The 15,428-nt window shown below is 31.6% G+C and overlaps 1 protein-coding gene across 1 annotated transcript; it reads right to left on the reverse strand.

The window, feature by feature from the left end:
* Positions 1 to 5,551: 5,551 nt before the first annotated feature.
* LOC149416325 (uncharacterized) lies at positions 5,552 to 10,970 on the reverse strand. The gene is made up of 2 exons (XM_089641949.1): positions 9,879 to 10,970; positions 5,552 to 5,785 (listed from the first exon to the last, which is right to left on the reverse strand). The coding sequence occupies exons 1-2, from the start codon at positions 10,908 to 10,910 to the stop codon at positions 5,552 to 5,554; spliced, it is 1,266 nt and encodes a 421-aa protein (XP_089498075.1). The 5' UTR covers positions 10,911 to 10,970.
* Between the last annotated feature and the right edge of the window lie 4,458 nt (positions 10,971 to 15,428).

Genomic DNA, 15,428 nt, shown 5'->3' on the forward strand with positions numbered 1-15,428 from the left:
TTGAATGTATAGTGATGTTGTGCTGTTGTGGTTCGTGCTAGTGGCACGGTTAGTCCTCCAACAGATATTATTCTTTTGCTAATATTCAATTGTGTATTCAATAAATTATTTTTACTAAAGAAATCTTTATGTATTTGTAGAAGTGCAATTTTGTCATAAATTTTTGTAAGTGGGGGAACCGGGAAATCTTGAAAAACATTTATAGTTGGGTAGTAATATGGCTTTTTTAAGATGATTTTTATTAGTATTTTTTTAATAGTTTCCAGTGGGAGTAGGGATGATTTATATACACCCCCCCAAGCCACGATTCCATATTGTAGGACAGAGTGCGCCAGTGCATAATAAATATCTTTTAGTATTTTTAATGATACAATATTTCTTAGTCTAAAAAATATATAGATTAGTTTTCTCATTCTGTCTACTGTGGAATTTATTTGACTTTTCCATTTAATGTTATTATCAATAATTATTCCAAGATATTTTATTTCTTTTTTACTACTAATGTTTATACAGTTTGAATTACAGGGTGCGAATTTAAGGAGGCAATTTCTTTCGTGAATTTTTATGTTTAGATTTACATTTGAGTTATTCCCTGTTAGACTATAAGGAATAAAATGGGTTTTTTCGACATTCAGTGTCAATAAATTTTCGTCAAACCATAGTTTAACGATATTTATTGCATTATTAGCTGATACTACGACCTCATTCCATGAATTTCCTTCAATAGTTATAACTGTATCATCTGCGTAAGATATGATGTTTCCAATGATTGGGAGTTGAAAAAGTTCATTAACATATAATATAAAAAGTAAAGGTCCCAAAACAGTTCCTTGTGGAATTCCAAAATCTATATTTTCTATTTCACTTAATTCGTTGTTTACTTTAACCTGTTGAGTTCTTTGATAGAGATAACTTTTTAACCATGTTTTAGCTTTGCCAGTAATTCCTATGTTATTTACTTTATTAATTAATTTTGAATGTGAGACACTATCAAAAGCTTTACTGAGGTCAATGAATATACTTAAGCATTTTTTGCCTCTATCTAATGTTTTGTAAATAAGCTTAGTTAATTCTGCAATTGCGTCTTGTGTGCTAAGTTTATCTCTAAAATCGTATTGACTAGGGTTAATACTTTTTTGGTTATCTGTATAATCAGTTTTTGTTTTTTTATTACTTTTTCGTGAATTTTTGCAATGTTGGATAATAAGGATATTGGGCGGTAATTGTTTACTTCTTTTGGATCTCCGGATTTATATACTGGGATTATAATGGCTTTTTTGTAGTTAGACGGGAATATTCCGTATTTAGTACTTACATTAATTATATGCGTAATCGGTTTGGTTAGAAAATTGCAGTATTTTTTCAAGATTTCTGTAGTTATACCGTCGTATCCTGGCGCACTACCATTTTTAAGTGATTGTATTATGTTTTCAATATTTTTTTCTGAAGTCGGTTTAAAAATTGAAAGATTGCTATTTGTTATTTTATCTTCATGTATGTCATCAGGTTGATAATTTTGGTCAATTTTATATGCAAGTTTTTGACCGACGGTAGCAAAAAATTTGTTGAAAATATTTGCGCACATTTTTGGTTCACGGATAGCATTTATTTTAGTTCCATTATTGTTTATGACATTTATTGTAGACTTATTTTTATTATTTTTATTCATTATTTCATTTATAGTGTTCCATGTTTTTTTAGGGTTTTCTTTTGTGAGGATTATTTTCTCCCTGTAATATTTTTCTTTTGTGTCTTTGATAATTTTAATGAGTTTGTTCCGGAATATTTTGTATTCGTTTTTTACTTGGCTATTGGTAGGGTTTTTTTTTGTGTCTATGAAAAGTTTTTCTTTTTTCCGGATAGATATGAGTAATCCTTGCGTAATCCATGGTTTGATTTGCCTTAATTTAGAACTTGGTTGATTATTTATAAAGGTTGTACAGTCTGCGATATGAGCATTTAAAGTTTCTTCAAAGAAATTTGCGCACATGTCTGGGTTTTGGCAATTTAGTATTGAGGATCAAGATTCGTTACTTAATTTATTGTTTAATTTTACATTGTTCAATTTGGAAATTATGTTAATATTTTTTCTAGAGTCATTTAATCCTAAGTTTTTATTGAAATCATAAATAAAAATATTTGTATGGTGATCTGTTATATCATTTTTCCATATAATAGATTTAATTTTTTCTGTGTGTTTAATATTGCTCCATATGTGGTCCAGGCATGATGGCGATTGGTTTGCAAATTCTCTTGTGAAATTATTTACACATGATATAAAGTTCATTTCATTCATAGCATTTATATAATCTAATTTATTTTTACAGTGGTTATTAGGACCAATATTAATATTTAAATCACCTATTACGATACAATTTAGATGCTTTTTGTTACATAGTATTTTTTTTAATTCTTCTATAAATAAAGGTACATCAGAACTGTGTGTTCGATATATTGCGATTATATTGAATGGCATATTATTTAAAACAAAATTTAATGACAAACAGTTTGCTTTGCATATGTGTATTTCGGTAATATTGATATCAGTAAATTTTTCTTTAGCGTATACTACAATTCCACTATTTTTATTAATCTGATAATTTGTATTGTAATTTTTGTAGTTTGGGATGATTGGTATATTTATGTTTGCATGTATGTGCGCCTCGGATAGTATTATGAAATCTGGCTGTGAACATAATGTATTTAGGGATACCAAAAGTTCATCCATGTTTTTATTTATACTTCTAATGTTTAGGTGCAAGATTTTTAGTCTATTTATTATATTGTCATAAATCTTATTGCATTCACTGGCTGCTTCACATACGTATTCTTCTATATTTAGATTTTTATCAATTTCGCTTAAGTTAAAATTTTCCATTGTATTTATTTAGGTGTGATAAAATATGTATATAAAATTCTACGAGTAAATGAATAAGTAATAATGCTCATAATTAGTGTAACACTATTCTTGCTCGATTTCAGTTCATATCTAAAATTGTAGGTTTTGATTTTTTCTATAAGATTTATTTTATGTTTAGATAATACTCGGAGACATAGTGAGTGTTTGTTTAATTGATAGCAATAATTAATTTGATTCGTTCTTCTTTTTATAATAATTACAATAAAAAATAGCGTTTGTAAGAATATATCAATAGTACAAGTGAACATATAGTGTAGAGATTTATTGCATATAGAATATTGGCAGCATGATATATGGGTTAGTAATGTATATAATAATAATTTTGACAAATTAATATATCTATAATTAGACTTTAGTATTCTGTAATTTACTAGCATTCGATAAATGCAGTTGTGGATTGTTATTGTATTTTCTATTTTCTGGTAGGAATATACAAATGTAGAACGTAGATGTAATGAATTGTAAAAATAAACATAAAAGTGTAGTAAGTAGAGATGTGTTATCATGAAGAAAATATTTAGGTTTTTTATCTTCAATATAGAGAATGATTTAAATTTTTTGGTTTTAAATACATATATCCTGACTTTAAAGTATGTAGAATGATGAAAGATTTGTCGGTTTTTTTAATGTATAGACTATATTATTATTATTTTTTATAGCTTGTGGATATTCAAAAGTACATGCGTATTTGTAAGACATTGAGAATAGATATGAAATATTTTTATAGACATCTTTAAAATTTATAACAATATTCCAGTTTTGTTCCGTGAGAGCAAGAATTTTTTTGTAATATTGACAGTTCGTTTGATTATGGACATTTTTTTTTTAATTGTTAGTATCATTATTGAATATTTCTTAGAATTTTCAGTTTTAATAGTAAGTATACTTGTTTTATATACTGGAGATTGATAGGGAACATCATGTTTTTTTAAAGAATATGTCATAGCATTATTAATTTTGTTAGTTTTTAAAATTTTGAAAGTGCAGGTACATGCATAATATATTGACAATAAACATGAGTTACTATGAAAAATATACTTTGAATCCAAATTAGTATTCAATTTTCTGTTGTGCGAATGCCAGCATTTTTTTATAATATAAACAGTTGGTTTTATCATTCGCATTATGATTGGTAGGAAATGACAGTTGAAATCTGTCATTTTGAAAAGTGCAGTTTACACACCTCGGTTGATTTGTTGAGGCACATTCTTTGAACAAGTGAGCAGCTCCACAGTGCGAGCAGGAAGGCGAATTGTTTTTCTCTTTCTGGTTGCAGTTTCTTGATGTATGTCCGTAGCGTTGACAGAAGTAGCATTGTATTACTGGGCAGGCGTCGCCAACCATAACTCGCTGGTAGCCAATGTTTATTTTCTCTTTATTTAATAGAATCTTCCTGGTTGTGCTGTCTACTTCTACTATGTAGTTAGCGGTGTCATTGTATTTGTTTTTAATTATTGCTTTTATGTTAAAAATAGAATTTTTTTCTGTTTCTTGCGTTACAATTTTGATATCCTCATTTTTGTTCAAGATATCGTCAGTAAAATCTTCTTTGATAAAGTCGTTGAAAATTCCCTTGAATATCATTGTTGGTTTTTTCTTTGTTAATTCTTTGCAGTCAATATCATGTAGATCTTTAGTAATTAAAGTTTGTAGTTTTTAAGCGTCTTCTTTATTAACACAATCGATTACAATTCGATTTTGGGAGATTTTTTTAATGCTTTCAATGCATATTCCTATTGCAAGAGTAGGTACATAATAAATTGCGACAATAAGCTTTTGGTTAGTAAGAATTCTGATATGATATTTCAAGAGGATATGTTAAAAAAAGAAATATATATTTATATATTGGTAGTTTTTTGTTAATTAATGATGAATTGAAATAATTTATTTTAACTAAGTAATATGAAAATTTAATAAAAAAAATCGTAAAAAATCGTTATAAGAAATTAAATCTTACAATTATCATTGAGTCGATCAAGTAGTTGTTTTATTTGTGATTTAAAGACTTTATAATTTTGATTTTATGTGGGAGTGCACTAAAAGAAATTAAACCTTGATAAGTGTAATGGTGTTGAAAAGCATTTATTTTAAATTATGGGATTTCGAAGTTGCCACGTGATCTTGATCGGTTTCTTATTTTTGGAAATGTGACTGTAGTATTGGAATTATCTTTGTGAGAATAATAAGAAAAAAAAATGAATTGTTTACTATCAACGGTGAGTCAGCAAATGTCGGATATAATATATATTTAGATAAAATGAACAAAGATCATGAAAAAACTAAACATAGGAAATTTATAAAGTTTTTATACCGTAATACTTCCCTTTTAAAGAGATGAATAGTTCTGTTCGGCACAAAACAGATCAGGCCAATAACACTTTCGAGAACGTAAATAGTTGCACTCGGAACATATAAAGTTTTTTCTCCAGAATGAGTCAGCATGTGCCACTTCAGATATTACTTGAAACATGAAAAACGTCTTTCTGGACAGTGAAAACGCACGTGATTCTTTCATTCGAATAAATGAAGAGTTGAACTTTGATAAATTAAAACTCTTTTCTCTACTGTGAGTCAGCACGCGGCACGTCAAATATTTCGATTACGATACATGTATAGTTGCACTTAAAAAAATTATTTGGAACACGAAAAAGTGTTTCCGCCACTATGAGTCAGCATATGCCTCGTCAATTTTCCCTTTTGAATAAATGAGCTATTGCACAAAGAACATGAAAAAGCTTTTTTAAAAGTGTGAGTCAGAATGTGGCTTATCAAATGTCCCTTTTGCGAAAATGAGTTATTGCACAAAGAACATGAAAAAGGTTTTTCTCCAGTGTGAATCAGCATGTGTATCTTTAGAGAGCCTTTTTGAGAACATGAATAGTTGCACTCCAAACATGAAAAAGGTTTTTCTCCGGTGTGAGTCAGTATGTGTTTCGTTAGAGAGCCTTTGTGAGAAAATGAATAGTTGCACTCTAAACATGAAAAAGGTTTTTCTCCAGTGTGAGTCAGCATGTGGCTCGTCAAAGTTCCCTTTCGAGAGCACGAATAGTTGCACACAGAACATGAAAGGGGTTTTTCTCCAGTATGAGTCAGCATGTGTATCTTTTTTTTTTTTTTTTTTTTTTTTTATTTAGGAGAAAAAACAGATACAGATATCAATTGACAAGAATATACAAAATATCAACTAGAGAATTCACCTGCATCCAAACTATTTCTCACGAATTAACTTAAACAGCAGTTAAAAACATTTACAAATATTTTAACTTATAAATAGGGGAATATATACATAAGAATATTATTTTACAAATAGAGATATGAAAGAAATGCGCAATATCCTTATAAGAATTTACAAATTATTTTGAAAAAATTTAGAGAGTAAAACAAAAAAAAAATAATATATATATATATATAAATAGATAAACAATGTTAAACAGAAATTAAAAAATATATACATATTTAAACAAGTATGTATGTCTAAGTTTTTTACTATGAACTTTGTAGGAAAACAGTCTTCATTTTTCTACTAAAAGTAGTGCGTGTATCAAAGAATAAGTCAGAGTCCTTGAGGTTTTGGTTCTGATTAAGTGATTCGCACATTCTTCTGATTGGATCCCTGACACCAGCATTTGTACGCGTCCTGCTAATGTGGAATAAGTCGTTAAGCCTTGTTACTCTGGGTGGTACTTTGAAGTTTATTAATTTCAGTAAGTCGGGACAGTCAATAACGTTGTTACAGATTTTATACAGAGTCATGAGATCAAGGTATGTTCGCCGGTTAGATAGAGTGGAGACTTTATAACTCGAGAGCATATTTATGTACCCGCGTTTGGGTGCGCTCATTCTGTAATTGAGGCAACGCAGAAATTTCTTTTGAATACTTTCAATATTTTCTTTATAGATATCGTAAAGTGGATTCCATATGGAGGTGCAGTATTCAAGTTGAGAACGGACCAGAGTGTGGTAAAGAAGAAGATATGTTTCAGGTTTTCGAAATTCACGGCTGTTTCTGATGACAAATCCTAGCATGCTGTAAGCTTTATTCACAATATTATCAATGTGCGCATCGAAGTGGAGTTTGGAATCAAAAAGAACGCCTAGATCTCTTATACAGTAAACGCGCTCGAGTAGATAATTACCAATACAATAATTGTGTTTGATAGCGTTGTGGTTTTTAGTAAAACTTATTTGTTTACATTTATTGTAGCTTAGGTAAATTTTGTTTTCATTGCAAAACGTTTCGAACCTTACTAAGTCGCTTTGTATGAGCAGACAATCGTTTAGATTCCGAACAATGGCAAATATTTTTATGTCATCAGCGTACAAAAGATATAAACAATGCACGAAACATTTAGTAACAGTGTTAATAAAAAGAATAAACAACAGCGGACCCAGGATTGACCCCTGAGGCACGCCAGAAGTAACTGGTTCCCATGTAGAAGTGTGTCCTCGTAATGATACGGCTTGTTGTCTTTTTGTTAAATATGAGATAAACCAACGTAATAAATTTCCTCTAATTCCGTTGTACATAATTTTTTTGATAAGAATAAGGTGGTCAACCTTGTCAAAAGCTTTTTTGAAATCGCAATATATTGCATCTACCTGGTGGCCTCGATCCATACTAGTAAATAAGAAATTTGAGTAAATAAGTAAATTACTCATGGTAGATTTGCCTTTTACAAACCCGTGTTGTTGTTCAGTAATTTTGGCAGCAAGCTGGGGATATATATTGTTATGGACAAGTCTTTCCAATAGTTTAGGGATCGCCGAGAGAATGGATATTGGTCTATAGTTTTCCACTCTTTGACGCGAGTCACCCTTGTGGACCGGTATAATATAGGCCAACTTCCACCTATCAGGGAAAACTCCATCACTCAGGCATTTATTAAATATTATGGTAAGCGGCACACACAGTGACGACGCAGCAGATCTAAGGAAAAACGCCGGTATTCCATCGTGACCCGCACCCTTGTTTATGTCCATCGATTTTAAACTCGAGTGCACTTCTTTTTCCGTTAGTTTAATTGTGTGAATGTGCGCAAGTCCAGAGTCCTGAACTTCCTCAAGTTGGTCAATGTTAATAATTGGGTCATCGATAGAGGAAGGTTCAAATGTTGACTTAAAGAATTCAGAGAACATATCACAAATTTCCTGGGCATCGTTAGATTTGCGCCCTTCGAAGGACATTGCAGCAGGATATCCATCAGACGATTTTAATGAGGATATGTATGACCAAAAGCTTTTGATGTTATTTTGAAATGAACTTTCGATGTTGTCAAAAAATAACCTTCGGGTTTCATAAGTCAGTTTTTTGTATGTAGCACGTAAGAAGGAAAATTCACGATAATCAGAAAGACCTTTATATGTCTTCCATTTGAGCCAGACTTTATCTTTTTTCCTTGATAACCTAATAAGTTCTGGAGTAAACCATATGGGGAATTTGTCATTTCGTCGTGCCAATACTGGAATAAGCTTATCAATTACATTGTTTATTTTTAAATAGAATCGATCTACTGCTTTTTCGGCTGATAAATTTGCGATTTCAGATAACCAATCAATACAATTAATGTCCTCATTAATCTGAGCATAATTAGCTTTCCTGAAATTGCGCCTACGCTGTATTTTGTTTTTGATTTTTGGTTGAATTACGAAGGATAAATCAAATTCAAGGGCTGGGTGGTGTCTATCCTCTGAGATGAGAGGGTTGATGCTACGTGTAACATTTGTTTCACGACTGTAGAATACGAGGTCTAAGTATTTTTCATTATGGTTAGGTATACAGTTATATTGGAATAAGTCCATCAATGACATTGCTTGAAGCAACGTTTTCGATGCAGCCGTATTTGAGGAGGCGAGACCTTGACTGCTGTTTTCGGAAAATGACCAAGTCAGAGTTGGTAGATTCATATCTCCTAGTACACAAAAAGTATTATTTGGTTGTGATGAATATACAGATTCCAGGTTTTTGGAGAACGTATCATAGACCGTAGGTTGTGAGGCAGGAGGTATGTATACTGCACATATGATGAGATTGAATTTGAGCTTTTTAGACAATATGAATAATTGCACTCCAAACATGAAAAAGGTTTTTCTCCAGTGTGAGTCAGCACGTGGCTCGTCAAAGTTCCCTTTCGAGAGCACGAATAGTTGCACACAGAACATGAAAAGGGTTTTTCTTCAGTGTGAGTCTGCATGTGTTTCTTTAGATAGCTTTTTTGAGAACATGAATAGTTGCACTTCAAACATGAAAAAGGTTTTTCTCCAGTGTGAGTCAGCATGTGGCTCGTCAAATATTAAAAAGATGAATAGTTGCACTCAGAACATTTAAAACATTTTTCTTCAGTGATTTCTAAGTTGCCACGTGATCTTGTTCGGTTTATTATTTTTGAAATGGTACTGTAGTATTGGAATGATCTTTGTGAGAATAATAAGAAAATAAAAAAAATGAATTGTTTACTATCGATAAATATATATTTACATAAAATGAACAAAGATCATGAAAAAACTAAATATAGGAAATTTATAAAGTTTTTATACCGTAATACTTCCCTTTTGAGGAGATGAATAGTTCTGTTCGGCACAAAACAGATCAGGCCAATAACACTTTCGAGAACGTAAATAGTTGCACTCGGAACATATAAAGTTTTTTCTACAGAATGAGTCAGCATGTGCCACTTCAGATATGACTTGAAACATGAAAAAGTCTTTCTGGACAGTGAAAACGCACGTGATTCTTTCATTCGAATAAATGAAGAGTTGCACTTTGATAAATTAAAACTCTTTTCTCTACTGTGAGTCAGCACGCGGCACGTCAAATATTTCGATTACGATACATGTATAGTTGCACTTAAAAAAATTATTTGGAACACGAAAAAGTGTTTCCGCCACTATGAGTCAGCATATGCCTCGTCAATTTTCCCTTTTGAATAAATGAGCTATTGCACAAAGAACATGAAAAAGCTTTTTTAAAAGTGTGAGTCAGAATGTGGCTTATCAAATGTCCCTTTTGCGAAAATGAGTTATTGCACAAAGAACATGAAAAAGGTTTTTCTCCAGTGTGAATCAGCATGTGTATCTTTAGAGAGCCTTTTTGAGAACATGAATAGTTGCACTCCAAACATGAAAAAGGTTTTTCTCCGGTGTGAGTCAGTATGTGTTTCGTTAGAGAGCCTTTGTGAGAAAATGAATAGTTGCACTCTAAACATGAAAAAGGTTTTTCTCCAGTGTGAGTCAGCATGTGGCTCGACAAAGTTCCCTTTCGAGAGCACGAATAGTTGCATACAGAACATGAAAAAGGTTTTTCTCCAGTGTGAGTCAGCATGTGGCTCGTCAAAGTTCCCTTTCGAGAGCACGAATAGTTGCACACAGAACATGAAAAAGGTTTTTCTCCAGTGTGAGTCAGCATGTGGCTCGTCAAAGTTCCCTTTCGAGAGCACGAATAGTTGCACACAGAACATGAAAAGGGTTTTTCTCCAGTATGAGTCAGCATGTGTATCTTTAGAGAGCTTTTAAGACGATATGAATAATTGCACTCCAAACATGAAAAAGGTTTTTCTCCAGTGTGAGTCAGCACGTGGTTCGTCAAAAGTTTCTTATAGAAAGATGAATAGTTGCACTCGGAACATTTGAAACATTTTTTTCCAGTGTGAGTCAGCATGTGTCTCTTCAAATATTTCTTATTGAAAGATGAATAGTTGCACTTGGAACATTTAAAACATTTTTCTTCAGTGTGAGTCAGCATGTGTAACTTTAGATAGGGTTTTTGATTACATGAATAGTTGCACTCCAAACATGAAAAAGGTTTTTCTCCAGTGTGAGTCAGCATGTGTATATTTAGATAACGTTTTTGATAACATGAATAGTTGCACTCTAAACATGAAAAAGGTTTTTCTCCAGTGTGAGTCAGCATATGGCTCGTCAAAGTTCCCTTTCGAGAGCACGAATAGTTGCACACAGAACATGAAAAGGGTTTTTCTTCAGTGTGAGTCTGCATGTGTTTCTTTAAATAGCTTTTTTGAGAACATGAATAGTTGCACTTCAAACATGAAAAAGGTTTTTCTCCAGTGTGAGTCAGCATGTGGCTAGTCAAATTATCCTTTCGAGAACATGAATAGTTGCACACAGAACATGAAAAAGGTTTTTCTCCAGTGTGAGTCAGCATGTGGCTCGTCAAATAATTCTTTAGAGCGAATGAATAGTTGCACACTGAACATGAAAAAGGTTTTTCTTCAGTGTGAGTCAGCATGTGGCTAATCAAATTATACTTTTGAGAACATGAATAGTTGCACTCCAAACATGAAAATGGTTTTTCTCCAGTGTGAGTCAGCATGTGTATCTTTAGAGAGTCTTTTTGAGAACATGAATAGTTGCACTTCAAACATGAAATAGGTTTTTCTCCAGTATGAGTGAGCACGTGGCTCGTCAAATGTTTCTTATAGAAAGATGAATAGTTGCACTCGGAACACTTAAAACATTTTTCTCCACTGTGAGTCAGCATGTGGCTCGTCAAATAATTCTTTCGAGCGAATGAATAGTTGCATACAGAACATGAAAAAGGTTTTTCACCGGTGTGGGTCAACATGTGCCTCGTCAGAAGGTTTTTAAGATTAGACGTATAATTGCACTCAGAACATGAAAAAAGTTTTTTGCCACTGTGAGTCATCATGTGGCACTCCGTGGTTTCAGTTGATTGTGTCTTCAGATCTGACAATAATTTTGAAAAAAAACGATTAATAGTAAGCTTCATGTGACTTATTACTTTCGTGTCAGAAAAGAACTCATGCAAAAGTAAAAAAAATAGGTTCCCACAGGAACAAGTGACTAATTTGTGCCTTGCACATATTTATACTTTTGAAGTGAAACCCCTTTCAAAAAAGTTAAAAAGAAAGTTCGTTCTAAAAAGATTAACTTTTTAAAACAATTTTATTTATAAATAGTGTTTGAAAGATTTAAAAGTTATTATTCTAACAAAGACTTTTCATAGATCATAGTTTTTAGCTACAGAAAATATTCATTCACCGGGCATCACATTCATCTTCAAATATCTCATCAGTATTTTCAGCAACTGCAGGATAATTGTTTTTTTTCAGGAATTTATGTGAATACGGGAAATCATTGCGACAAATGTTTATTTTTATTTCCCTTTATTTCTGAATTGTAAATTGTTAGTATTTACTACGAAATTACTTCTGCAGCAACCAAATCAAACACACTCGACCATTTTGATTTCACTTTTAAGCGATATTCATGAGCTTAACATAAAAAGCATATTTTGTCACAAATGCAGCCTTCCAGAAAACTCAATTTATTTTCTAACTGCCTTAGAAATGTTATAGTAATAATAGCTAATATTACGTTTGGAGCATTTTTTCGTTGACAATAAAATAAATGAAAAAATTGAAACTTCAAAAAATTATTTAAAATCAAGTAATTTTTTTAAACCATACTCTGACATTTATTTGTAGGTAGTTTTATAAGGAGTTTCACATTGGAATTAATATTTTCACATGTTTTAGTTTCGGAGACATAATGGCTTAGAACTTCCTTTGGAGGTACTTTTTACAGAAAACAACAGCATTCAGGTTTTTTGTCTAGATTACTGGACTACTAAGAATGAAAAAACATTTTACCTGTTGTCTTGACAATTCTATCAAAGCGTTCTAAGCACTCCTTTTTAACATCCGGCAGGTATATGTCAATTTCCGTATATGGAAATCCCCCTTCATCTTCTTCTCGGGGTCCAAGCTCCGCCTTGACGGTAACAGACTCTATATTAAAGCAACCTGAAAGACAATACAACAAAATATATTAACCGTCAATGTACAAAAAAACTTGTTTTTAATTAAAATTAAAAATTTTGAATTAAAGTAAAATATCTACGACAAAAGATAACATTGATTGACCACACAGGAGCAAGAATAAGGTGAAAAGAGTTTAAGCTTAATTAGGAAATAATAAAGATGCCAGATGTCACTTCAAGGACCGATGTTTCAAGAAGGTAAAGATTTAAAGATTTAGTTAAAATCAATGGAATGATATTTTCTTTCGTAAATATTTAGTTAATAGACACGAAGATATGTTAAAAACAGATGAGCGTTTATTGTGAGCAATACTTGAGCTAAAAGAGTTTTGTAGCTAAGCAGTTATAGCAAAGATTTATTTTAAAGTAAATACGTCCTGTTTGCACGACATTTCGAAACGGACATGGATTCCGAATATCCGAATTTAATACGTATGCAATGCAACTAACCGTCTATCTGAGTACTCTCCGCATATTGCAAACATTCCTTCTTTATATCTGGAAGATCGAAATCTATATCCGTATACGGTATTTCATCTCCGCCTTCTTCCTGGGGCCCTGGTTCCGTCTTGATGGAAACAGTCTCTTGATTTGGTAGATCCATGGCACTGCTGTGGTAGCGTTTCGTAATTTGTTCCAGCCAAACAAATATACCTGAAAAAGAACATAGTTGTGACGGAACTCTAATTTGTATGTGCTGTTAAAATTTGGTTTGGCTTGTTATATTCTGTAAAAACAATGAAATAGTATTCATAATACATTATTGGAAATTAGGATATAATTACGTGTGTACTTTGACCTTGAAGTTAAAACATTTTAAAACGGTTGAAAAAGTTGTCAGATAACTGTTAATTAACTGCTGATAACTCTACATTTATAAATAAATAGGAATTACCGTTCCGCTTTGGGTACCGAGTGGCGTAAGTTAAACTAGATAGTTTTAGACATTTGAGCATGACATAAGAACAGTGGTCGCTACCAAAATGAAGAGCAATGAAAATATAATATAATATCACTAACTAATATCAACTATCGTAACTATACTTAATAACTTTCACAAGTATGGGATTATGCATTAAGCTGCATGGGTGACTGGATGAAACAATGGACGTTAAAAAAAATACCACTCTCTAGATCGATATCTTCGGGCTTTTTGTATGTAACGGAATTATACAGTACTTAACCACAGATATACAAGCAGCATACAAGCAGTACCTACCGTGCGGAGCAGAGCAGTAGACAAGGTAGAGGAAACTCAAGACCATTTAAAAAAAAGATGCGACCATAGACAACATAATTGCTCTCAGCATACTCTATTCATTCACTAGCCCAAAAAAACTATTATAAAAATAAAAATGTCCTTGAAGCAGAAAAATGCCAAAATTTCCTCAGAACAACAAGGTTCAATCTGACAGAGCATTGTCCTGAGAAATTGAGCTTAAAAGTATCGTTCTTTACAGCTCATTTTCTCACGAGAAAGTTTTTCAGACGGAAACTAGTTATTCCTAAGAAATGAAAAATCAAGCAGTCGCATAGCACCTAAAATGACTAAATATGAGCTTCTAACAAAAGTAAGAATATTTTAAAATGATGGTTTGTGTTTTTCTACGACAGTGACGAATTTTGACATTTTTCTGTTAGTAAAGAAAAATAAAAACTGACAATTACTTGTTAAAATATTATATTATTCAAGAAATATTATATTATAGAATCAACAGGAGCTATATACCATCTGAATCTGTAAATAGGATTTAATTCAATTTAATTAATTACCAATTGCGCCCCTCCTAATAATAATAATATTGTAAAATTTATACAATGCAGTTTTGTGTTATTTCACTTTCAAGTGATGGTCGAGAATCGAACTCGGAACAACTGCTTGGAAGGCAACTATGCTGACCATTATAGAATACACGAAAATACAAGAATATGTAAGCATAAAACATACTATAATGTTAAGACATACCAAAACACATTGCACAAATTAAAAGAATATCTATATCACAAAATATATAAATATAAAAGCACAAATTAAAAGAATATCTACATCACAAAATAGAAAAATATACAAGCACAAAACACATGTTAAAGAAGGTGTTAAAAGAAATTTATTATGATGTCGAGGAAGTAATAAAAAAGAATTATACAAATAATAATATAAGACCTAAACCAAAATAGAAGAAATACGAATTGCATAAGTAATAAAAATCCGTTATGAGTATGAAAAACAGCAAAGAATATTATAAAATAGAGGTTGGGAACATGAATAAATAACAAAGTAAAAATTAAACTATGTAAATAATATAATATTAGAATGATAAATAAAACTAACTTGACAAAAGATGACATATAAAGTAAATACTTATGGGTAAGTCATAATATAAAAATTAAAATATATTTCAAGTTGAGAAGATGTCTACATATTACAAGAAATATACACAATCTACAATGAAAAGCACTTGTGGGCATATAAAATTCAAGAAAATCGGTAAACAACAAAGCAAGAATGAATAATAGGAAAATATATGAATATAAACAAGGAAACATCGATAAGAAAAAACTAGGTTTATTATGATGACCATTTTTTTCTATATTTAGAATATTTTACGTACCGTTGTACGGCCATCTTCCTCATCGAATCTGGTCCGCTATATGGTCTAGTATCTTTGCCACTTATTTTTTTTATTTGTCTGCACACCAAGCATTAATAAT

Source organism: Hesperophylax consimilis, chromosome 17, assembly GCF_061612785.1.
Source record: "Hesperophylax consimilis isolate HC1 chromosome 17, BYU_Hcon_1.0, whole genome shotgun sequence".
In the NCBI taxonomy this organism is placed as follows: Eukaryota; Metazoa; Arthropoda; class Insecta; order Trichoptera; family Limnephilidae; genus Hesperophylax; species Hesperophylax consimilis.

Coding starts and splice junctions, on each gene's coding strand:
- LOC149416325 (XM_089641949.1), bottom strand. CDS start 10,910: ATGCAGACTCACACTGAAGAAAAACCCTTTTCATGTTCTGTGTGCAAC. Junction 5,786..9,878: donor TGACTCACACTTTTAAAAAA/GCTTTTTCATGT, acceptor TCATGTTCTCAA/AAAGGCTCTCTAAAGATACA.